This window comes from Sycon ciliatum, chromosome 6 (genome assembly GCF_964019385.1).
Source record: "Sycon ciliatum chromosome 6, ocSycCili1.1, whole genome shotgun sequence".
Classification (NCBI taxonomy): Eukaryota; Metazoa; Porifera; class Calcarea; order Leucosolenida; family Sycettidae; genus Sycon; species Sycon ciliatum.
The window spans coordinates 12,851,013-12,875,661 of record NC_088648.1 but is presented as its reverse complement, the minus strand read 5'-3'; the positions used below and the strand labels follow the sequence as shown (position 1 = coordinate 12,875,661).

The window sequence follows — 24,649 nt, the reverse complement described above, 5'->3', positions numbered from 1 at the left end:
GTATATCTCCTCAGCAGTAACTGCAGCGCTCTTGCTGAAAATATCACTGCCAGCAGGCACTAGGCATGATTTAGTGAAGAGCTACTTGTACTAGCGATTGGAGATTTGGTGTTGGCATATCTGCTCCATCATGGTAACTGGTGCGTTTGTCAAGGCAGTGCAGTTTCTGCTGCTGTTTCACAAGCCATATGCGCAGTGAGTAGGAATTTGTTGTATGATAGCTGAGGATCACCAGCCTTCATGGACAAACCTATGTTGGGACTCAGTGGTTGCTGAACAGTGCACACCTAAATCTCTCAGCAAGCTCTCTTGCTCAGCTGGTGACGAACACTATATACCCGCTGCTTTGGGCTTGCAGCCCCGTCTCCCGACCGTAGACCGATCGAAAGGCTGTCACGGTCCTGTGACCATCGGCGTACAGTTGACACTGATGGGGCATCGGATAAAGTGCTGGCGTCAGTAATTCTCTTGTATACCTGGAATCTACATCTACAGCTGGTTTCGACTTCCAGCCATCCTCCGTTAGTTATGCTTGTGACTATCATGCCAGCAAGTCGATCAGCAGCATCACCTCGCATCTTTGATGGTGAGGCCTGCAAAACGTCACCGACCAGTGACGATGCTCAAATAGGGCACCCTACCAGAGCTGGCGCAGTGTATGGTGCAGTCTTTCATGAATCCATAAACTATGCTGTTCGGCTGCTGTAGCTCTGACGCTTGCGTGTGTGCCTTACATTAAGGGCAGCGGGCCGTCTGCTCTAGCCATTTGCCAATGCATGCACGGCTGAACGTCTACCAGCAAGCTGCAAACACTTCTCTCTCTACCTGTGACATAGTGGACATTGTGCGTGTGTTATTGCATTCCTATATGAACTGTTCTGGATGCAGAGATTTACCCACTAAACCCTAGAGAAATATGAATAAATACTTTACTACTATAACTAAACTTGGTATGCGGGTGTGACGTGCTGCTGCTCATCAGATTCGGTCCATGCGACGCTCGTGTTTTTAGTTTTGTTATTTTGTCTTCCTTTTTTGAATTCGTAAACCAAACAGACTAAACTATCCAGTGATCAGGTACTGGTGTGGTGGGGCAAGGTTTTGTTGGTGATGCTGCTGTCAGTGGTGGCGGCGTGCATGTGCTCGTGCTTGCGGGCGATGGCCCGCGTTTTCTCCCATGCTGCAAGTTTGTCTTGCGTTTGTGTTTTGCATTTGGACTTCCTGCCAGGCTTGGAAGACTTGCATTTCAAACAGTTTGTCCCACTGTGTGGCTCCCAGTCTTTGAACGGTGTACATCCACCTCTGGAGCTCCAGAGAATGTTGGGCCCCTGGCAGTAGCAGTGCATTCCATGGCCAATTTGCAAGTGTGGCAAAAAAGTTCAGGGTGTATTTGGTTTCATCCACATCAAGTTGAGATGAAACACTGCCAAAATGGATTGAGTATGATCTGCCACACGATACTTCGTCCGTCCACTCCTTGACGCGAATTTCTCCCCTCCAATACGACAACACGACGACAGGAAGCTAACATGAGCCTCCATTTCTGAACAAAATAACGTCTCTAACATGGCCACGAAAAGCTACAGTTATGCACGTCAAGCTTAGGAATACACGAAATCGAAAGGCTAGGACATCGAGGTATACTAGAAAATTGTCTGCGAGGCGGAGAAAATTCGCTGACGAGGTTGGTGAGCCCTTGAAATCGAGCGACGATCCAAAAATAATTGCACCCACGTCGAGAAAGAAACCATGCGTAGCGCGTGGGTAACCCAAAAAGATCGCTCGAGCGGCGGCACAGTCGAAGGCAAGGCCAGTCCAAGCTCTAAACTCTATCGAATGACCTGGCAAACACCCGTGGTTTCGGTTGACCTTGCCCGTTTGAGATGGAAGTCGAGCGAAATTGCAAACATACAACTAGGCCAGGTCGCGTAAAAAATGAAAAATATTAAAATTTGGCCGCCATATTTAATGAACGCCCGTCGCATGCATGGGACAGCCGTGTTCAGTGATCCATGTGAAAATAATTGCAATGCTGTAGTGTAGTGTAGATACAATTGTACTCTAATCAGCTATCACTAGTACCCGGCGATATCGCAACCGAACGTCAAACATCGCAGACAGTGCAACAAACATGGCCTTGTCTGCACGCTAGCACAAAATTGTAATTTATACGCAACTACATACACATACATGGTATCCGCTGACTTTCAGAGCGCTGCAGTGGGTCTTGTCGTGGTTTGTTGTCATTAGGGGCGTGCCCTAGGCATATTGTGTTGTCTGCATCGCTTGAGCGCGAAAAGCGAGGCACGCCACCTCACGGAGTCACGATCTAGATTTCATACTCACTACTGTACAGCTACCTAACAGTTACTGCACTAACGCTTTCCAGTCTAAAGTATAAGGCACTGTGGGCCTGCCTTGATTGCTTATCTTGGGGGTCGTCTCGTTTACATTTTGTTATCTTTGCAGCTGTCAGCAATGATCTGACTTGCCCAGAACCTGTCCGAGAGGTTACTTCACGGTTCAGCTCTGCCCTGCGATGCTCATAATAATTATTATCCATACCATCACCCATGGACCAGAGCCGTGGTGAGTAGAGAGTGGCCGCCAGAAATACAGTACCGGTACAGACCAGTACAGGTCGTCTGAGAGACCCACATCAGTTACATAAACAAGCTACAAACAACAACCCCATTATGCCATGGCCATGGGGGATATGGCATAACAATCATACAAAAAAGCCTGCTCACTGTCACACTCAGTCATACTGCATGCAATGGTTTTACAAGCTAATGTTCACTTTCACTATGTTGCTCCGGGTGCCGGCATGAGTCATAATCATATCAGTGGCTGAGTCACAAGCGAACAATGCTCACACACGGAAGCTATACGGCTGGATGCTGTCAGCACCAATAATAATTATTATTGTGACTATTGTCACATTATTGAAAATGCAACAAGACCTTTAGTATTCTGCAGAAAGGCAAGATACTGCTAGCTGCTAGTACTAGTACTAGTAGTATACATGTAGATGATACCTGAGGCTGAAGTCTCGAAGCAACTATTGCCGATTTTGAGTCACACGCTCGAAGATCGGTTCTGATGGAGCTCCGGAGGGCGATTTTGCAGTAAAAAACAAGATTGTGTAGTAATTGTGACTGCGTACTGCAGACTCAGTGCAGCTGGACATCTATACATCGGGCATATCGCGCATGTTTTTGGACAGCTTCGTTCACGAGTGAGTGAACTACTGACATGTCTGTGTGTGCTGGTGATGGTGCGTGCTTTGTATCTTCATCACTGCACTGGGCACATGCACAGACTAGGCTAGGCATGTCGGAAGGCAGCTCGCTTCAGTGAGTGACCACTGACCAGGTGACTTGAATCGTGGATTTGACAGCACCAATCAGCAGCGAAAACGATAGGTAAGCTAGCTGAGGTTCGAAGTGATGGCAGTGATGTGATTTGCCAGCAGCCGTCCGTTGCATGCAGCTTTTTCCGGTGAGAAAATTGTAGCGAAACGGACAACCTAGTACCTGTGCATTACGGTCTTGGACGGCGACCGGTTGAAGACATCTACTACTAGTACTTAGTAGTACTAAAATTATCATGACATTGTCGTGTGGCACAGCTACAGACGTGCGAGCTAAAATCTACTAAATGTCACACACGACTAGCGTTGACCTCCTGAACGGGAGTCGGGAGAGCCGCCGCATCACCGCCCCGGCAACGGCTACCGAAATCCCGAAGTTTTGAAGACATAAAATATAACAATCATTCCAGTTTACGACCCATCAGTCTTGATAGTGCAGTCGTGATAGCTGTTTTTGCCTTTTTACGAGTTATAAACGCTATACGTTTCTGGTTCGGTTTGGGACTTCTGACGTTCTGTCCGTAGGTTCTCTGCTCACTAGCATCATTTCTACTCAGTCTACTCGTAGATCTGCTGCACACGAGCTATCGCCCTGATCTGAGCTGACGCCAGGGCATGGCTAGCGGCTGTCACTCACTTGCACATTTTGCCAGTCTTTTCCATGAGGCATGAGTCGTAGACTGGGTGACATGCCATGGGAGAAGAGTAAAAGTCAAGTGGACTAGTGCTTGTACTTGTAAGTTGTAGGTCTAGTCAGTAGTCGTACTGTAAGAAACGGTGCGCAGCTACGTAGCCTAGCCAAGCGTGTGCAGCTAGCTCAACGACAACTTTACGTGGCAAAAATACTGTCTTGATCATCATCATTCTCTGATTCTCAAGTCAAGGTTGATCTCGTGCACTGGTTATGACTTGAGTTGAGCTAGGTTGACAGCCAACTGTTCCAGATAATGTCCGCAGCTATCGACCGCTGCACTGAATGACCGAACTGAGAGTTTGTTGGGACTTTGTAATGAAGTCGAGCCCAACTGCTCCTTGCTTCAAATTTCAATAGACTCCTGGGCTGGGCTCTCTGCTTGGCATTCTGGTCGCTCTTCACCGCGGGGGCGCGTGCCGTAAATCTACTTTCTGGGCCACGAGCAAGAAGCAAGTGACCCCTGATTTGCGCTCGGATCGTGAAAAAGCCTGCCTCGCAGCAGTTGGCAGCGGTAACTGCGCGGCGATCTATGCAGTGTCACTGCGTGATAAACCATCGAATTACGGTCGAGGAGGACGGCACAGGAAGGAAGAGCGACTTCCTGAACTCGGAGTTGTGTGCGTGCTGCGACGGCGAAAGTCCTCAGCTACGCTGTGTGCCAGGTACATGTACAGCGTTGTTCTGCGCAACACGCTACTCGCAGGACGATCCAAGCTCACAGCTCCTGTTTCTCCTGTCGTGCTAGCAGCGTTGCCAGCCGTGGCACGACGAACAACAGCAGCAGCAGCAGCGTCGACACAAACTGTGCCTGTGGCAGTGGATGCAGTTGCCTGTTGGAAGCGTTTGTGAATCCCTGCTCGACCGGCCTCCACACCGGTTCTTGTTCAAAGGCCGGCCTGACTGTGGAAGAAAGTCAGCACGCTGTGCCAGGCATCTCAATAGCATTTTCGCTCTCTCTCTCGTGCACGCACGGCCACACAGCGCTGTAGCTGTGTCGAGTCGAGGTTCAGTAACGCACAAACTCATTGCAGTCAGCGTTGCATCGCTGCGCAGTGCAGTACAGCGTGCTGTCACACGCACATAATTCCCTGTTCTCAAGCAGCAGCTACAAGACCTCAGCCAGAAGCTGCAGTGACAGTAGCAGAAGTGGTCAAGATCAGTGCAAAATCTGAATGCTCCAGGAGGATGTTATGCCGGGTGGATGGTTAGGACTGTGAACAAGCTTGTAACTCCAGGCCGTTGGTCCTGCTGCTCGGGTCGACTATAAATTCCCGTTGGATGAGAGTGTCTTTCCCAGAAACGCTCTCGACACATCGCCGAGGCTATGGCAAGTGGCGGTGGTGCTGGAGCTGGCGGTACTGGCAACGGCAGCAACACTCCACGACACCCAGCAGCAGCAGCGCCGGGGCAGTTCGGCATAAAGCCCGACGAGGTTGTGCGCGGCTTCATACGCCGTGCCAACCACAGCGGCAGCAGCTTCAACCTCAGTCCAATTCGTCGGCGTCGTGCCCACTCAACCAGTAGTTCGTCCGCAGTGAGTCACAGTGGAAGCTTAGGCTTTGTGGACAGTGTATGGGCAGTGCAGAACACGCCAACGTCTCCGTTGCATAATTTAAGCGGCTTGCAGAGCCAGTATGGCTTTCGTTCCAGTCCTGTGGCCCCCATTCGCAGGAAACAATCTCTGGGCGATTCAGCAACTGGCTACACGAGTAATAGCCTTGCTCTTGCTGCAGCTGCCGGCAGTGCGGGTTTCAGCGGTGCCTCCTCGTCGTCTCTATCCTCACAAACTCCCTCTCATGCCGGTGTGAGGAGCACGTCGAGCATGCCAGTTGGTACATCCCATTCACCGTCTTTACATCATCACCACCACCACCGCCAACACCAGCACCAGCACGTACCAGCACACCAGACAATGTCGGCGCCATTCCCTCTCTCGTCACAGCTGCAAGCTACGAATTTGGCAGGCAGCACAGATGAGTATGGCGACACCATCCCACAGGTGAGAAGCCATAGAAGGAATAGTGTCGGGAAGTTGATTCCGCTGTGCGCTGCTACTGCTGCTGCTGCTATGGACACACGGCATGGCATGGCTGGCATGGCTGGCGTGGCTGGCGTGACTGGTGACATTGACAGTACACACGTGTCGTCCACTAATGTGTCCATGTCAACATCGACTGCTGCAGCCTCAGCTAGTTCCTCAGCTTCGGCCTCAGCGTCAGCCTCGGCTAGAACCTTGCATACTCAAATGTCAGTGGATGATGGGTATGAGGCAAGCAGTGAGCATATGGCCATGGCCACCGCAACTCGACCCAAGACCAAGCCCGACAAGGACAAGGACGCCAAGAAGTCGGGAAAGTGGAAGGACACGCTGAAGCGCCGCAAGGCCAAGCATGATGCCAAGCGCCGAGATGACGGTGGACTATCGGACATAGCGGCCAGTGCCGCTCCGTCGCAATGCACTACCCCTGTGCCGATAGCGGAGGATGATGCAGATATCGGCGGTGATGAGCCACCAGTTGCGCGTAAGGTAAGCCTCCGTAAGAAGTTTGAGCCATATGACCATGTGTTTTGTTATGAAATTTACATGGTCACGATAACATTACAGCAAGTGAGTGTTGTGTCCTGTTTTGGAAGTATTTGTTGAAAGCCACAGCAGGCCCTGGGCAATCTTAACAAATCATTCGTATTTGAGTGCGTTGATTATATGCCCCGAGCGCATACTGTAAAATCACTTGTTGTGCAATGGAGGTGTAGGTGGATACCAATTACAGTTAGTTGTTCATTGCTTTGACAGAGAGCTGTTTTGTACTTGAGAATGGCAATCGTGGTTGCATTCAATGATTGCATACACTCTACTCCACTGCACTTGCACTCAGCTGTTTCACACTAAGCGGAGCTGTACACCTAGGGTCACATTGGTATAGATGCCGGTAGTGTATGATGTGTCGGAACACAACACCCCCTCCTCCTCCCCCCCCCCCCCCCCCCCCATCCACGCACATATACCCATCCTCCCGTTCTGTGCCGATTAATTGCACGCTCCTGCCGGTCGTTGGGTCGGCTGCACATGTATATATATATATACAGAAGGTTGTTTTACGAGGTGACGAGGCAATTGCTGGCAGCACGGTGATTGCCCTGATAGATTCAGTTCAGCAAGATGGACTGGCACCATCATGGTGTTTGGTGTGGTGCCTCGTGCACGGTCGTCTGTCACAGAGCAGACGAAAATGAGTGCCCGCCTCCTACATGTATATGTTATAAGCGGAACGTTTAGTGAACAGTACTGGGAGTTCTGGGAGTTGATTTTCATCTACATGTACTCTAGCGGGCAGACACGCGTATTTTGAGTTCAGTTATTGAGCGTGGGCCTCCTTATAGTGGATTAAGTTGACAGGCAATCAAGGTTAGCCAATCTATAGGCAAATCTAGGCATGTTGTTGGTGTGTTGTGCTTGCTCCATGGACAATCAGTAGAGTTTCCATCTCGGCATCTGTCCATCCATACACATGTCTCTATCTTCCCATAGAATGATATGTCATGTGGTGTTCGCACACACATTTGTGGGCGTAAGCATCCCTGGCCTCAAGCGACTGTACCTTGTTCGAGTCCTGGTGGTAACAGTCAATTTTTCTTCTTCAGACTTTTCCCTTTTCAACTCCCTTAACTAATGACTATAATTGTAACTTATAAAATAGACCTTTTGTGACTTTTAAAACCAAACTAGAAAAAGCCTAAAATTACAACTGGAGTTTCACCAAAATTTAATTACCTCAATTCCCCAAGTGTGTGTGTGTGTGGGGAGGGGGGGGGGGGGGGGGGACGTATAACCTTGATCGATTTATGATGTGTAGTACAATAAAACAGTAGGTATGTCAAGGTGTGATCTACTTGCTGAACGTACTGTTGCTGCTTGCGTGAACAGATTTCCAATGGAACATCACAGTCCCCGACTTCAGACCGAGAGGATGGAAAGCGGAAAGGTTTCTTACATGGTTTCTTGCCGAGGCCCAATTTTTTCCGCCACCCGTCTCGTGAAGCTACTGGCAACCTTTCTGATGGTAAGATTCTGGTGTTGGTGTCTGGAATTTCTTTTGCCAATATCACAGTGTAGTGTACGGACGCATTTCTGTGGTTCTCCCTTTGTGTGTAGGTGTGTGTGTGTGTGTGTGCGTGTGTGTGTGTGTGTGTGTGTGTGCGTGCGTGCATGTGGTGTGGTGTGCTGATGAGGGGTGTCATCGCTTGGCAATCTGTACGTTTTGCAATCCATGTTTCTTGGGGTCAATAGCTGGAAAATTGTAAATTGATGTTGATTGTGTTGTGTTGAAAACATCTTGCTACACGTACAAAGCAGTTAATGTTAGTCGATTAAATCCACCGTAGGCGGTCTGTCAGTTTGTCTAGCAATCGAGTGGGTGCACCTGCGGTCGATAGATAGTCCGCTGCACTCACTTGAATGCCCTGGTCTCTTCACACCAGAGTGCTTTTGAATTACACAACTCTTCAAAATGCCCATATGCTCTGTCTGCACCCTTTCTTACCCTCCCTCCCTCCCCCTTCTGTCTCTCTCTCTCTCTCCCTCTCTCTCTCTCTCTCTCTCTCTCTCTCTCTCTCTCTCTCTCTCTCTCTCTCTCTCTCTCTCTCTCTCTCTCTCTCTCTCTCTCTCTCTCTCTCCCTCTCTCTTCGCTCCGTCTATTTGTTGCTGGCCTCTGCTACAGGTGCTCACAGCGACACGACGAAGAAGAAGAAAAAGCGTGGCGTTCGCAAGAAGAAAGGTCACACGCGAAATCGCTCCGAAGATCTCAATAACAACAACAACAACAATGAGCCTAGCGCTTTGTTTTCTGGAAGCAGGGGTGCTGAAGGTGGTCCGCAAGCTGAGAGAAGGTCTGGTGCACCGCACGGCACTGGTCGTACAGGTTAGTTTAAGTCACTGGATGACATTAGTCATTTGTGCGTCCCATTACTACACGGCGACGGCTGGCAGTGTGAATGTGGTAGTTTTCTCTTCTAAATGGATAGGAACTGCGCTGGGCGATCCTATGGTGTGCCAGTACCAAATGCCAGGGAAGTAATTAGTTCATAAAGCCCGTGCTGCGTACAGTGTTATCAGTATTAGCAAAAGGACATGCTTATTTCAGCTGGCATCATTGCCAGTTGAAACGTGTTTACGTGCTTCACCGATGTAGACATGGTGTACACAGATGCTGGAAAACATTACCTTTGCTGACTGTCATCGATGTAGACATGGTGTACACAGATGCTGGAAAACATTACCTTTGCTGACTGTCATCGATGTAGACATGGTGTACACAGATGCTGGAAAACATTACCTTTGCTGACTGTCATCGATGTAGACATGGTGTACACAGATGCTGGAAAACATTACCTTTGCTGACTGTCATCGATGTAGACATGGTGTACACAGATGCTGGAAAACATTACCTTTGCTGACTGTCATCGATGTAGACATGGTGTACACAGATGCTGGAAAACATTACCTTTGCTGACTGTCTTTGTACACACGCCGACAGCTCTGGGTGCTGACACCTTGCCAAAAGAGGGTGTTGACTCATCCTTCCTGTACTAGTGTACGTGTTGGAGGGTTGTGTGCTGTTGACTCATTCTTCCTGTACATGTTGGAGGCCTGTCACTGTCAGTGTGGCATTGCCTTGCTGGATCTGTTGGCTTCCACTGAGGCCTGTCACTAGTGTCAGTGTGGCATGGACGTTGCCCTGTTAGGTGTGTGCCTTCCACCTGCCTCACTGGCCCTCAGCGGTACACAGTGAACACATCCTGTGTTCCACCTGGGGTGCTATGCCCCGCATTGTGTGCAACGGCCTCACTGAGCAGCTGCTGTTCCTATTGTGTGTGTGTGTGGGGGGGTATGTGTACGTGTGTGTGTGTGTGTGTGTGTGTGTGTGTGTGTGTGTGTGTGTGTGTGTGTGACTGTGCGTGTGTGTGTGTGTGGGGGGGAGGGGGGGGGCTGTGTGTGTATTTGTTGGGGGGGGGGGGGGGGGTGTTCAGGCGAAGGTGCCTGTTTGAACCACTGTGGAGAACACTGAAATCCGTTGAGAAGTCGAGCAGCCACAGGGTGCTGGCCTTACAGCCGCAGATACTGTCCTGGTTGAAGCTTGGAGAGAAGGGAGATGTGTGTTCAGGGTTTCAGTATAGAATTGTAACTTGGCACATGTATTGTAGGCCCAGAGTCCCAGCTTCCAACACTTGTCCCAGGTGCCAGCTGAAGTGAGTGACACTGATCTTTGTTGGCTCATTGACCACTGTCAACTGGGCACTGCACATGCGGCGTGACTGACACTGTCAATTGGCACACTGTCTGTGTCACACACACTCATGTATTGTTAGTCTTTGTGTGTAAGTCTTGTAGGGCCTGGGGGTACATCATGGGGTATGTGTTTATGCCTGAACTAGCAATGGTGCTCAATCACCCTTGACCAAGACTTGGTAGTGTAGCCAGTGGCTTTGTATAGCTACTGTACAATGTACAGCGTAGTATGACACTGTTGTACTTAACTTTTGAATGCTGGTTATAGTGTGACAGCTAACTAATCATCTTGATGATAGTGACTGATGGCTAATTGAATATTATCTTCATAATTATTATCTTTGTATGCCTCACTACATTTGGCATGTGAGAGTTGCAAGAGAGAGAGAGAGAGAGAGAGAGAGAGAGAGAGAGAGAGAGAGAGAGAGAGAGAGAGAGAGAGAGAGAGAGAGAGAGAGAGAGAGAGAGAGAGAGAGAGAGAGAGAGAGAGAGAGAAGAGAGAGAGAGGGGGGTGTTCTGGTGTGTAAGAAGGTCATTGACCTGATTTGTTGCTTGGTAATAAATCAGTTTATGAAGCGCTATCCCAACCAGTAACCATACGATATGTTCCATAGTTTAACTGGTTTGAGGGAAAGAGACAAACGGGAAAAGTCTGAAGAAAACATTGACTGTCACCACCAGGACTCGAACCAGGGACCCTCGTTTGTAGCCAGCTATGCTCTAACCACTGAGCTATGGTGTAGTCATCCCAGCAGAGACCGTTCAACATTTTTCCATAGTGTTCCGTATCATTTTTTTCTGTGGACACTTGGGCGGGGGGGGGGGGGGGGGGGGGGGTAGGGGGAGAGGACTGCATAGATCATCATGCTACCAAAGTGACTAGGCAATGTGCTGCTGGTTTGTGGCAAACTGGGTCAGAGGGCTAAAGCAACACGGTACTGTTGGTCGCCGACGGACTCGGCGGGGGGGGGGGGGGGGGGGGGGGGGGGGGTCAACCTTGTAGTCTGGACCGTTGTCATTTTCATGTACTGCAGTCTATGCACAGTTGAGTTGCCATGTATGCCGTATTGGTATGCTATGCTTGGTGAAGTTATAGACTGTTTGTTCTTCTGCTCTCTGTTCTTCGGCGCCCGGCAGTACTGCACAGCCCATAGTTCCTGCGATGACAGTGATTGATTGCTGCAATGTCCTTGTTGAGTTACAGGCTGATCTAACAACATGTACTAACTGAGTACAGTAGAACCTGTCAAGGCGATCCGTGACTCAGATGAGACCACCAGAGGCACCACATCCGTAGAGGACCGGTAGTAGTACAGCTAGGATGCTATTTCCAGTCAAATGACCCTGGATAAGACGACCACATGTACCAGAGGACCACCTTTGCAGGGTCCCCTGAGCGGTCGGCTTACATAGGTTTTACAGTACAAGTACATGCATGCAGTGCAACTTGTCGAAGACACCTGGCTCAAGGGACCTTCAAAACGTTGCCTCTGTTACCAGGTGGCCTCCTTATCCAGGGTCATTTGACTGGATGTAGCATGCCTTGGTCCGGATTGCATCTGTCTTTTGGGACAGGTGGTCGCCTTATCCGAGTGGTCGCCTTCTTATCCGAGTGGTCGCCTTATGGCCTTATCCGAGTGGTTGCCTTGACAGATTTTTACTGTCCCGGCAGTTGTATTCACACAGCTGATCATGTCCCAGCTACACCGTCCCATTGGTTTGCCGCAGGAGTACAACGTGACAACGCAGGCTGTCTTATGCTTATGGGATGTGTTCTGTACAACCCTTTTGCTTCCTAGAATCCTGGTACTACAATGAATACATGTCTGGCAATGTGTAAACTCCTTGCAGGGAAGGGGAGGGGGTGGTGGAGTTTATGTGTGAATCCACTAAAGTTGGTGTACATTATGATGTAGTGCGGTTATGATGGTGTAGTGTAGATGCTATTGTTCTACATGATCTAATCGAGGCTGTCGGCTTGATTGCATCTCCACTCCAATTGGGCAAGGTGTTGTAATGGTATCAAAATGGGCGCTTGCCTTTACACCAGGCGATTCGTTAACACCTTGTTAGGTTCTTGTTAACAGTGGGCAGGCATACAAGATAGCTTCTAGCTCGTTTGTGACTGCGACCTTACCACTTGCTTGCTTTGCGGATTCCCTCAACTTGCAGCATGTGGAGTAGTTGATACTTGCTGGTCCTCCAATACCTTGATTGGTGGATCTGCTAGATAGCGAATGGCCTTCACAAGCCGGCAATTACTTGCTGAAACTAATTACTTGTCAGCCACTCAAGGAAGATCCCTCTGCGTAGGGCATGGTGTTTGGGCGGTTTGTAGTCAGTCTGATTGTGCGTATCAGTGACTGTTGCATGGTGCCCAAACCACACTTCAGTACATTGCAATTAAGATTCACATGCATGTAACCACTTGTAGTAGCAACATATGATGTCTTGCTGTTACTCGTACTCATTAATCCAGTGGAACACATCCAGTTAAAACCTCTGCACTCCCAACTTGCATGCATCTTGCAATCGTTAGTCGTCAACCTGCAAACCATGCCATAAAATCATACATACGATTTTACCATGACTGCCCTGTGTGTGTTTTGTGTGTGCGGTCTGTGTCTTATCGTAGCGTCGGCTAGTTCGTCAGCTGCATGTGCATCAGCTGCCTCACCGACCTTGGCCTCCGCCACTGCTTCTGCTGCTGCTGTGGGTGACTGTGGCGGCGGTGGCAGTAGCAGTGATGAAGCGGCAACCGTTCTTGCCAGTGCCGGAGGAGAATTTGAAGGAGCACCTGTGCCACGTAAGACCTCAACTAGTTAGTTAGAGAATTGATGTGTTAATTTATCCAGTGATTTGATAACAGTGGCACAGAGCCCCTATTTGTTCTCGCAATGGCGACTGACGCCAATAAGAGATGAGAGAACTGTAGTGATAAGGGGAGAAGGAACAATACCCTATGACTGGTTCATTAAAGAACAACCATGCTAGAAAATCACCAATATTTTACTTCGAAGTATAACCATGCCAGGTTGAAAGCTATAATTTAGGAACACCAGTGCGTGTTTTGATATACCATTGCACACTCAGTGTATGTGCAGTATGAAGGTACCCGTACGAGTACAGGTTGTTAGGGAAAGGCGCATGATAGGCGCATTACTAGCCTGCCAGTACGAGTGCAGATTGCTACGGAAAGGTGCATGATAGGCGCGTTACTAGCCTGAAGCAGAGATCCCTGTTTGGCATCCAATGTTGCTGTGCTTGGTTTGCCTGGCTCAGGTGATGGTTCTTTACTTGACTATAGTCACTGTATATTTGTGATGTGACACTGACTCACATGGTCATGTTCTGGCCTATTTATGCTCTGATTGGGGTAGGGGTGGACTGTATATGTTTGCGCTAACTCGTGTGCAAGGGTATAGTGTTAAAATCTGAAACTGCATGGTACTTGTACGTGTGTGTGTGTGTGTGTGTGTGTGTGTGTGTGGTTTGTGCGCACATGTATGCATGCGTGTGTGTGTGTGTGTGTGTGTGTGTGTGTGTGGTACATGGTGTGTGTGTGTGTATGTGTATGTGTGTGTTTGTAAATGCTTCCATCGCGCGTGCCCAGTCATTCCAGGCCCGGACTCAGCTGTGAGCAGTCTGCGCGACGACCTGTCCCAAGACCTACTCCTGGACGGTAGCTACCCTACACCGGGTCCCTCTAACCCAGCCACACCGGGCGCCGTAGCCCGGCACCGTAACAGTGGGTCTTCGCTGGCGGCAAGTGCCACTAGCGGCGGAGTGGATAGCAGTCAGTTGAGAAGAAGAAGTCGTCCGTACTCGAGCGATGTGGACACTGGCGAGGCATCGTTTGACATCATTGCCGATTCTGATAACATCAGTGTGGCATCGGAGCCAGCCGGTCTGTACAGGAGCCACCGTCCTCGGGTGTCCTCGGGCGACAGGCCAAGAGCTGATCAGGAGGCTGTTGACAACGTCATCGATAAACTGACAGGTAATGATCAATGCATGGGCTTGTGCCATCCATTTTCACAGGTGCATAGCAACGTGTGAGTGCACTGTGGATACATCTGGGCAATGATATGGGGTTGGGGGGGGGGGGGGGGTACACTTCTCTGGATATCAAAGTATTTTATGTACTTTGAATTGTTTTATGGGGGGGGGGGGGGGGATTCTGAAAGTTCAATTTGACTGACCATCTTCCGAGCTGTGGAATTTATGTATTTCTTGGTGAACCCCTGCTTATATCGCGTGTGAATTGTTTCTCAAAATGAGGAGTTGAAATGCAACGTTACTGCTAACAGATATCAGACGCTGGAACATCGCCCTAATTTCAGCGGTCTCCAGGCTACATGATCATCATGATATTGCACCCTGTGGCTGAACCAGTTTTGCTGTGATCTAAGCATGGGTTTCCCGTATAGGAACAGGCATGGCCATTTCGTCAAGAGGACATTGGGTTCAGATTGCAGTTTATGTGGAGTTGCACACACACACACATACACACACATACACACACACACACACACACACACACACACACACACACACACACACACACACACACACCAGCGCCCGCCCGCATACACAGTCTGGGATGTATGTAGTCCTCGTAGTATCCCCTGACATATACTGTAACGCACATGCTATGTACCTACATGTGCTTTTATATGTATATGTGTGTGTGTGCGTGTGCGTGTGCGTGTGTGTGTGTGTGTGTGTGTGTGTGTGTGTGTGTGTGCGTGTGTGTGTGTGTTTGCGTTTGTGTTTCCGTGTGCGTGTGCATGTGAGTGTTCGCATTTTGTCTGTGTATGTTTGCTTTGGTGGTTTGTTTGTGACCATGCTATTATTGCGGTACGTGCAGACTTATCAGAGCGTATTGAGCAGGAGCACAAGCACAAGATCAATAACATCGTGCAGCAGCTGATGAACACTGGGGACTATCGTACGTACAATGACTACGCGCGGTACGCACTCGAGCTACTCAGCAGCATTGATACCAACGACGGAGAGTTCAACATGATGATACTGCTGGTCATGACCAGCCAGGTGAGTTCTGCGCCACACGTTTATGTGCCTAGGCTGGTAGTGTATTATTCCAGGGTGCGATAGAGCTCACAGCCATTGAACAATATGTAGCTGTATGAAGGAAATTATTTCCGTCAAATACAATATCGTCTACGGAAGTGTCCTCGCAGTGGTGATGGTTGTTTGCAGGAGGTTCTAGTCGGCTTAAGAGCGCAGTGTAATGGTGGAGGTGACTCAACATAGGCTGGTAGTGGACACTCTTACTCCTGCCTCGGCACCATGCCGTCCCCGCATTTGAGGCCGTGTTTGCACGACAGCTCACGGACATTTTTCCGTTTTCGATCTCGTATTTCTTCATGCGTGCCTCTCCGTTTTGGTGCGTTCACAAGATCGGAGATGATCCGCGCTGCATCTCTGTTTGTATCGTTTTTGTGCGGCTACACGTGCGTGAAGGATCCGCGGCAGTTTATCATGTGACTCCAGTGTTGTCATGGAACACCAGCCACAGTCAATAAATAGTTGACAACACTTCTGACAACATCATTCCTCACATGACGAACATTTTATCGGATTCTTCGCGATCCGTGTGGACGGGCTAAGCGATACAAATGTTACGGTAACGCGGCCCAGCACACCGTTTCGACTGTTCACACATCCCAATATAAGCCGCAGAAGATTTCTGTTTTCAAATTCTTCCACTTTGGCCAGTGTTTTGGATTTCTTCCGTGTTGGTGCACAACTTTTCCGCGGTGTTCCACGTATGTAAACGAACCATGCATGCGGAAGTTTTTTTGTTGTGTTTTCATCCTCAGTGTTGCTGTTTAAATGCAGCGTCATATGATCTTGCTGCTGCGTGTGTGCATATGGTTGTGTGTGTATGTGTGTGTGTGTATATGTGTGTGTGTATGTGTGCATGTGTATGTGTATGTTTGTACGTACATATGTGCACGTGCTCGTGTGTGCGTCTCTGTACCTGCAGGAGAGTGTGTACTAGTACTGGCATAAATATCTTGTTGGCATTCTGGCATGTGCTTTTTCTGCAGCTGGTGACTTCGTTACCAGATAACCTGCGTCACCTTGCAGTGGAGATTGAGAGGAATAGCAGCTTGCTTCTGGAGAAGCACTTTGCCGAATTCTTCTATGCCGGAACGGAAAAAGCCCTTGTAAGTACTGTACAAGCAGAAATATTCGTCTGGAATTTAATTTCGTCTTTTTCGTCCAACAAGCCGCTGGACTAAATTATATGCCGGACTAATGTTGATTTGTCCAGCTTTTCAATCCACTCTTATGATCCATGGACGAAATTTACAACCGGACGAACTCTCTTTCTTTGGAGTTGGACGAAATTATTGACCGACGAAATTTTCTGCCTCTACAGTAACTTGATTATTGGCATGACTCAGATGTATACCATATGTGTCCTCTTTACCCTCTCAACATGCAGAGTGTATAATCATGTACTTACTGCACAGTGACCACTGCCCCACGGAGGGCATAACATAATATTATGTGTTCAGTGGGCAACGCATTATACCTGATAACTTTTGGTTCGATCAAAACTATGCAAGCCCTCGTAAATTCTTGATTCTCATGATCATAATGTAGATTGAAGAGACTACTTTCAACCTGCGATAGAAATAATGTAAACACTGATTTCCTATCAACAATCAACAGGTCGTGCTGACCAGCACAAACTAAGGCTTCCCATTCAACTTTACCCTCCACCAGTATAACCAGTTACGTCCATACCATGTGCCGCTGACCTGCACATTGATTATTCGTGTTGATATTTATTTATTTGTGACTTTTGAACGCTGCACAGTTTGTACGAGTACTTGTGCTTGTAGTTTTATGCAGTGCATGTAGACAGCTTTGCTTGGATGTGTGCGTATTGCACAGTTGTCGCTTGTACTACGGGATTTGGAGTACGTGTTAGCATACACGTGGGAACGCTACGCACTTTTCATGCGACCTCCTTTCCTTGATTCTGTACTTGCCCTTCATGCACGTGTCGCTGGCATACGCGATACAGGCCGGGTTTGTGTATTGGCTTTAAAACATGTGGCTCTTGTTTTTCAGTTTAGTTGTTCTTTGGTTGCTCCGCAAGTTGTTGTTTTGGATTGGAGGCAAAGATGGCTTTCCCTTTCAGTAATATAATGTAATGTAACTATAACTGATAGTATTATGTTGAGTGTTGGGCTGCGTTGGGACCCCGAAACCAATACCATGCACCTTACGTACAATTCCCCCAAGTCCGATGTTCATGGTATAAGCCACGGAAAATTCACTTGGAATACTTTTTTCCGCACTGCACAGCCATGCAATACTTTCCACATTTACTCTCTTGGCGCACCCTGCTGCCATGGAAACAAGGCTTTTAGAATCGGCACTACGGCACTCAGCGAGGCAGAGAGAAATAGATTTGAACTTGTTGCACTGAACAAGAGTAAAATGGCAAACGAGAACGAGCAGTATCTTGGGTATCTATGACATGGTAGCAGACCTGGGACTATGCAAGGCGCAGGCGCAGGCACTTACTCCCTTACTCACTTACTCACTCACTCACTTTCTCTCCGTCTCTCTCTCTCTCTCTCTGTCTGTCTCCCTCTGTCTCTACCTCAATCTCACGCACTCATCTACTCTCTCCTACCCACTCTCTCACTCACTCTCTCTCACTCACACACACGCACTTACGCACGCACGCACGCACACACACACAAACTCTCTCCCTCTGTCTATCTACCTCTTCATGTTCTATGATGTAAGTTTGGTTGAAGTCCTCGGTCAGCTGACAATTCTCTGCGTTTCCTGTACAATGTACATTCTGATTTGTGCATAGGCCTTCCTTCGTCGATGCTCTCTACGTCGTCGTGGTAACAGCACAGGTGAAGTCCGCTCATTGTCCAGTCAGAGCCAGCTCAGCAGTACTTCAAGCACCACAGCTATGGCCAGTGCTGCTGCCGCTGCACAGGCTGCACCTGCGCACCCAGCCAGCCCTCTGGCATCGCTTGAGCCAGCCACTGGTGGAACGCCGACGCTGCGCCTGCGAGGCGAAACGCGGGGTCAGTCGGCGAGAGAGTCGCGGCTACAGCGACAGCTCCGTCAGCAGCAGGTTGTACCGTCTCCACGGTTACGCCAGGCTTCTTCCGCTCCGCGCCTCGACAGTCATCTAGCGCCACAAGAGTATTCTGGAAATCTGGAAGAAGAGGATTGAGACTGATTGAGGTACATTGTGCTATGCTGACTTCTGGCCATGTGCAAGCACCCTTTCCATTTTTGCCTTATCGTCACGAGCAGATTTCATTCAGGACATTTGTAGTCGGATATCATGAATAATCCCGAACAGGTCAGCAGCAGGCAATACCCTGCAAGAAGATGAGCCGCGCAGGCAGCAATAGTCAGTAATCTGTGTTGGCACTGTGAGCGGTGTTGCACACCTGTCTTGACCGCTGTTCTCATTGCATTATGTTCTCGCACCACACCTACATATACATTGTTTGAATCTGAGTCGATCTTCTTCATTGTTGAGCATTTGAGCTGCGCAGCTTACCTCCGACTCATCCAGAGTTTAACATGTGAAGATCAGCTCTCAATCTTGTACTGGCAGATTGTAAAAACACCCAGAGATTTCTTGCCCGCTGCTCTATACATCTGGAGCAGTAGGAGATGCATCACACGTCTTTATGCGAGTGCCCACTGCTGTACTCGACATTGACACTTCTTGAGTCTGTGATTTGATCTGTTGAGTCCTCATGTCCAGTATATTACGTGTTTGTAGTCCCTTTATGTCACTCGGAAAGTGTTTCTTGAAGACCCAGTGCAGTGTTTATCATCATGTAGGTGTTCTTATTGTCTGTGTGCCGATTACGTTTCGCTAACTTAATTTTTCTCAGGAAATTTTCCCTTTCCCTATCGCAATTTCTGCACACCGTGTCTTCGGATATAGAAACCTCATCTACTTTCCCTTTATCTGCTATAAGAATGGCTCCTCTGTTCGACATGGCCGCAGTATCCGAACATTTCATACTCACATCTAAACTATTTTCTATCCTTATATCTTCTGAATTTATTTGCTCTTCATTCAGATGGTAACTTTTAAAACTGGAATCTTCATTTTTTTAAAGTAGTCGATAGAGAACATAGTTTTGCGTTTCTATTTTGATGTGTTCATATTTCAAGTCGGGTAACTTAAGATCCAGTGGCTTGCTTGTGTGAGAATAGGAAAGAGGGCAGTGGGAGTGCTTTGAATTATTTGTGCCAGCCTACAGCGATGTATCATGCAATATACGTCTATTATACAGTCCTGCTCAGTGAAATCCACTCGCATCACTCAAGTAGTTTGCGCCTTGCACCATTTCGCAGCCCAGCGTTCGCAGGTCTAGGGTTGCGCAACGCCCGGCGGGTGCTTCAGTGATGCGACTGGATTTCATTGAGCAACACTGTAATTTTATCGTATGATACACCACCTCCAAGCACTTCGTCCAAGTTGCGACACATTTCTTCTCTCTCTCTCTTTCTCTCTCTCTCTCTCTCTCTCTCTCTCTCTCTCTCTCTCTCTCTCTCTCCTCCCTCCCTCCCTCCCTCCCTCCCTCCCTCCCTCCCTCCCTCCCTCCCTCCCTCCCTCCCTCCCTCCCTCCCTCCCTCCCTCCCTCCCTCCCTCCCTCCCTCCTCTCTCTCTCTCTCTCTCTCTCTCTCTCTCTCTCTCTCTCTCTCTCTCTCTCTCTCTCTCTCTCTCTCTCTCTCTCTCTCTCTCTCTCTCTCTCTCTCTCTCTCTCTCGTCTCTCGTCTCTCGTCTCTCGTCTCTCTCTCGTCTGTGCGTGTCTCTCTCTCTCACGTCTGTCTCTCTCTCTCTCTCTCTCAAAAAATCTCAACAATAGGTACATGTGTGGGCAGAAGAATGGGAAAGGACGGGACATGGCACCTGTGCAAGAGGAATACATTTAGAGGAAGAACTGAATAGAAGGCCGGGTGTACAATACATCGTGAAGGTGTGCAAGAATACCAGAAGACAACTGTTAAAAGGGGCATTAGGATGTATGTTCAGCTGTTAGTGTTATGTGATAGTATGTGAAGAATAATAAAAGGGCGGTTGAAAGTGAAATGCATCAAAAGGTCTACAGACTTTACTAGCTAAGGTCAACCTAGTGTGTGGGAACATGAATAAAGTGCGGAGTATAGTATAATTTTGTAGTGCATGCAAAAGAAGGTAGAATGTGCGGCTGGTGTTACAAGTCATGTGCATGTCATACAATGTATGCATTCATATCCTAACAGCATGCTGATACTTGCTAATACCGAAAAAAAAAACAAAAAAAACAAAGAAGACCGAGCTCGAGGGACTCGATAAAAAAGTAAATAATTAGTTACAGCGGCAGCTGACACTCAGCAGCAGCCAACGAGGCTGAGAACAACCACCTTTGTAGTAAGTAAGGTTGCTTTGCTTATGTACATCATGCATACAAAACACAATTTGCCATGGTGTAGGATTGGAACTAGCCCTTTCCCAAAGATGCCATAATTTTTCGCAACTTATGCTTTTCGCAACCGTGCCAAAACAAGTGCTAGTTGCTGAAATCGCATCCATATTTTCAGAAAAAGCTCAAAAGTTGCTAATATCGCAACCTAAAATTGGAGAGTTCTTGTTCAAAAACCTACAAGAAAGGGAGCAGGAATAGCAGAAGTGCAGCGACAGCAAACTCGTTACGTAGATCTACACCCCTTCCTGCTGTGAACCACCACTTAACATAGTGCCAGTAGCCTGTTGCATGTATCCTACATGTACATCTACATTAATCCAGTGCAAGGAAAAGAGAGTGCACACTAAGTTATCATAACTACCGTTGATCTACTGGTTCTCTGAAATCAGTCTGAAGGCAGGCGAGAAATGAGCGAGTACGAGTGTGCATTTGTCCGACATGTAGTCGGTGAGTCGGTGACTTGACTTTTTAACCCCATGTCATGGGGCCAATTACGCCAAGGTTGCGGAAAAGTTGCGAAATAGTTCGCGAAAATGAAGAAAGTTGCGAAAGTTGCGATTTTTCCTGAACAACGAAAAGTTGCGAAAAAAGTGGCGAGCATCTTTGGGAAAGGGCTACAGTCAACTTCGCTAATGACGACTGCGGATACAACGACAATTCGCGAATAACGACAGAATTTCCATGCCCAGAGCAAAGTCACATCCAACTGTAATACATATAATGGGACTTCGGGTATAACGACACTTCGCAAATAAGGACACTTTTCTGATGCCCCGCCGAGTGTCGTTATACGCGAAGTTGACTGTAATTGGAACACAACTTGCACACTAAAAACAATTGCATGAATAAAGGTATAATTTGGTAAGGAATGAGGACCCTACTCAAAAACAGCATAGTTTATAATACTAAAGGGAAGTTAAGGCAAAAATTAAAATTTCACCAGTTGTAGTCTTCGGGGTGCTCAGTCGAATGGTCTTGGTCCGAGAAAGCTGAGACGCTCCCTTCCTACTTGAATCCCAATCGAACTCGCGCACTTCCACCGAAACTGGGTGACTGCGCCCTACTAGATGGGGGTTTGTATGCAAAATGTCACTAAAAGCGCCATGTTGTTCTTATAAAAGCACGGATGACCGCGATTGGCCCATATGTTGTAGTCTTTTGGACGCTGAGTCGACTGGTTTCGGTCGAAAAGGCTGCGATGCAGCGTTCCTCCTTTATTCCCAATCGAACATGGTTGAACAAGCGGTCACGTGCTCCAGCGTACACCAGTCACCTGGTCACCGTGCCTGCAGGGTACAACTTACTAGCCTGTTTGACCTTTTTTGGGTGCACTCCTGTAACTCGAGTTGAACTCGAGTTGAACCTTAGTGTGAAAGTTGTCGCCTGCTGGCGTGGTGACCAGGTGATTTGGGCACCCAGGAGCACGTGACCGCTTGTTCAACCACGTTCGATTGGGAATAAGGGCCGAACGCTGCATCGCAGCCTTTTCGGACCAAAACCAGTCGACTCAGCGTCCAAAAGACTACAACATATGTGCCAATCGCGGTCATCCGTGCTTTTATAAGAAAGAAATGGCGCTTTTAGTGACATTTTGCATACAAATCCCCATCTAGTAGGGCGCAGTCACCCAGTTTCGGTGGAAGTGCGCGAGTTCGATTGGGATTCAAGTAGGAAGGGAGCGTCTCAGCTTTCTCGGACCAAGACCATTCGACTCAGCACCCCGAAGACTACAACTGGTGAAAATTTGATTTTTGCCTTAACTTCCCCTTTAATTATGCGCAGTGAGTACTGAAATAGAAGGAGAAAGGCGTACACCACTGCCATAATACACTCTATTTGCTATGAGTATGAGAAGTGACATTTTGTCACCTAGCAATGTCAACCCTGTGATTACATCACTGGACACCGTAACCATGGGAACAGCTGACCCCGTGCCCGACCATTGCAAGGGCGCGCAAGGCATTGACCGGGCGATGATACGCTGAGCGCGCTCCTCTAATTTTCAGTCTTATGCACATGATGGCTGCGCGAAGAAGTGAAACACAAGCAAAGGAAAAGAGACAAAAATCTCAGGTACGCCATCGCCTGCGCGTAGGGCGTACATGTATGCTGCGCCAGCATGCCACGTACATGTACATGACTGTACAAGTAGACGCTTGAGAAATCGCGTACACTTAGAGGATGCACTGCTAGCAGTTGTGAAGACGAGCGGGGTGATAGTATTTCCACGGTCAACACGAGGCTGAGGACCCATTCCAATTTTATTTTGTTTTGCCCGTACAAGAGGCCCCATTTCATCCGTAAAAATAAATAGATAAATACAGTCAACTTTGCTAATAACGACTGCAGATATAACGACAATTCGCGAATAACGACAGAATGTCCATGCCAGGAGCAAAGTTCCATCCAACTGTAATACGGTACATATAATGAGACTTCGGGTATAACGACACTTCACGAATAAGGACACTTTTTTTGATGCCCCGCCGAATGTCGTTATAAGCGAAGTTGACTGTAAGTACAACAAAATGTTACTCGAGTATCCCCATACCAAGGTGTCCATGCATCCTAGAGATCAACCTGGAAAAGGGAAAACATTACTTCTATAAATTTATTAGTCGACTTCTTTTGTACTTCAGTAAAAAGATTATTAATTTTCCTTGCCAGATTAGTTTGAGTTACCTTTGAAAATTATCATTTTCAACTGTCTTCGTAATCGTCATACTCGTCCAACCGATGTCACCCTCACCCTGCGAATAATCAGCTGATCTCTCCCGTAGCTCCACCTCTCCTTCCATCATGACCGAACATCAACTATACCTCAATTTTTTTTAAAATTATTAGAGTAATATCCAAAGCCTGTACAGTCATGGCTGCTAAAATCCAGAGGACATGACTTCGTAACATCCATAATTACATGTACGCGGAGTTTTGCGGACTACCCGTCACTATCTCGTCCGACCCAGGATACCTGATAAAGGCTGATTCACTCCGGCATCTTCTGGCTGCTACATGAACTGTATCACTGTGAGAAAGAACTTTGAAGAAGACGAGCTCGAGCATGCAATAATGTATCGCCATGATTTCTACCCTGCTTTTCATTGAAAACACAGTCACTATCTGCATGACCTCCAAACTAGGCCCCCGTGTAATAATGCCGGCATTCTTTTGAGCATTTTCGGTACAATCCGTGAACCCAGCACTTTGGGTTCGTGATGCAGCATTTTGGGGGAAACGGAGCACTTGGCCGTTGTGTATCAAAATAATTGAGAGAAGAAAAACTTCCCAAACAAGAACGTCACTTCCGCATTCCGTCGGTTAGCTTCTTGTTGAGTAGATTACAAAAAAGTGAGCATTTTCCGAGTATTTTCGGCAAGGTTTGTTGCGCAAGGAGGGGGCTAATCTTCTCGCAGAAAAGGGGGAAAAGGGGAGAAAAAGGGGGAAAAAGAGGGGGAAAACAAGAGCGGGAAATTGAAAAAGAGGGGGTAAAGAATGGCGGGAAAAGGAAAAAGAGGGGGAAAAGGATGGCGGGAAGCATCCACCGTTTGAATGTGCATACATCTAAAGTGAGGCTATTTCCAGGCTCTGCACAAGTACACGTCCACCACGGCCTCTCGCAGCCTCCTCCTCTTCCTCCCCCCCCCCCATCACACACAATGTGCCGATTATCCTAATGTCAACTATCCAAATGATTAATTATCCAAAATATTTGCTTGCATTTAATTGAGGGGCAGAAGATGAGTTTCAAGTTGTTGATTTTCGTCGCTTGGGGCACCATTGAAGCG

General features: G+C 48.0%; 1 protein-coding gene across 1 annotated transcript; it reads left to right on the top strand.

Moving 5' to 3' along the window:
• Positions 1-3,624: 3,624 nt before the first annotated feature.
• LOC135819398 (pneumococcal serine-rich repeat protein-like) lies at positions 3,625-19,579 on the top strand. The gene is made up of 8 exons (XM_065332598.1): positions 3,625-6,594; positions 7,993-8,128; positions 8,786-8,986; positions 12,989-13,159; positions 13,967-14,353; positions 15,224-15,408; positions 16,431-16,550; positions 18,227-19,579. Exons 1-8 carry the CDS (start codon positions 5,392-5,394, stop codon positions 18,599-18,601), a joined length of 2,778 nt encoding a protein of 925 aa, XP_065188670.1. The 5' UTR covers positions 3,625-5,391; the 3' UTR covers positions 18,602-19,579.
• The last annotated feature ends 5,070 nt before the right edge of the window (positions 19,580-24,649 follow it).

Coding starts and splice junctions, on each gene's coding strand:
- LOC135819398 (XM_065332598.1), top strand. CDS start 5,392: ATGGCAAGTGGCGGTGGTGCTGGAGCTGGCGGTACTGGCAACGGCAGC. Junction 15,409..16,430: donor TGCTGGTCATGACCAGCCAG/GTGAGTTCTGCG, acceptor CTTTTTCTGCAG/CTGGTGACTTCGTTACCAGA. Junction 16,551..18,226: donor CCGGAACGGAAAAAGCCCTT/GTAAGTACTGTA, acceptor ATTTGTGCATAG/GCCTTCCTTCGTCGATGCTC.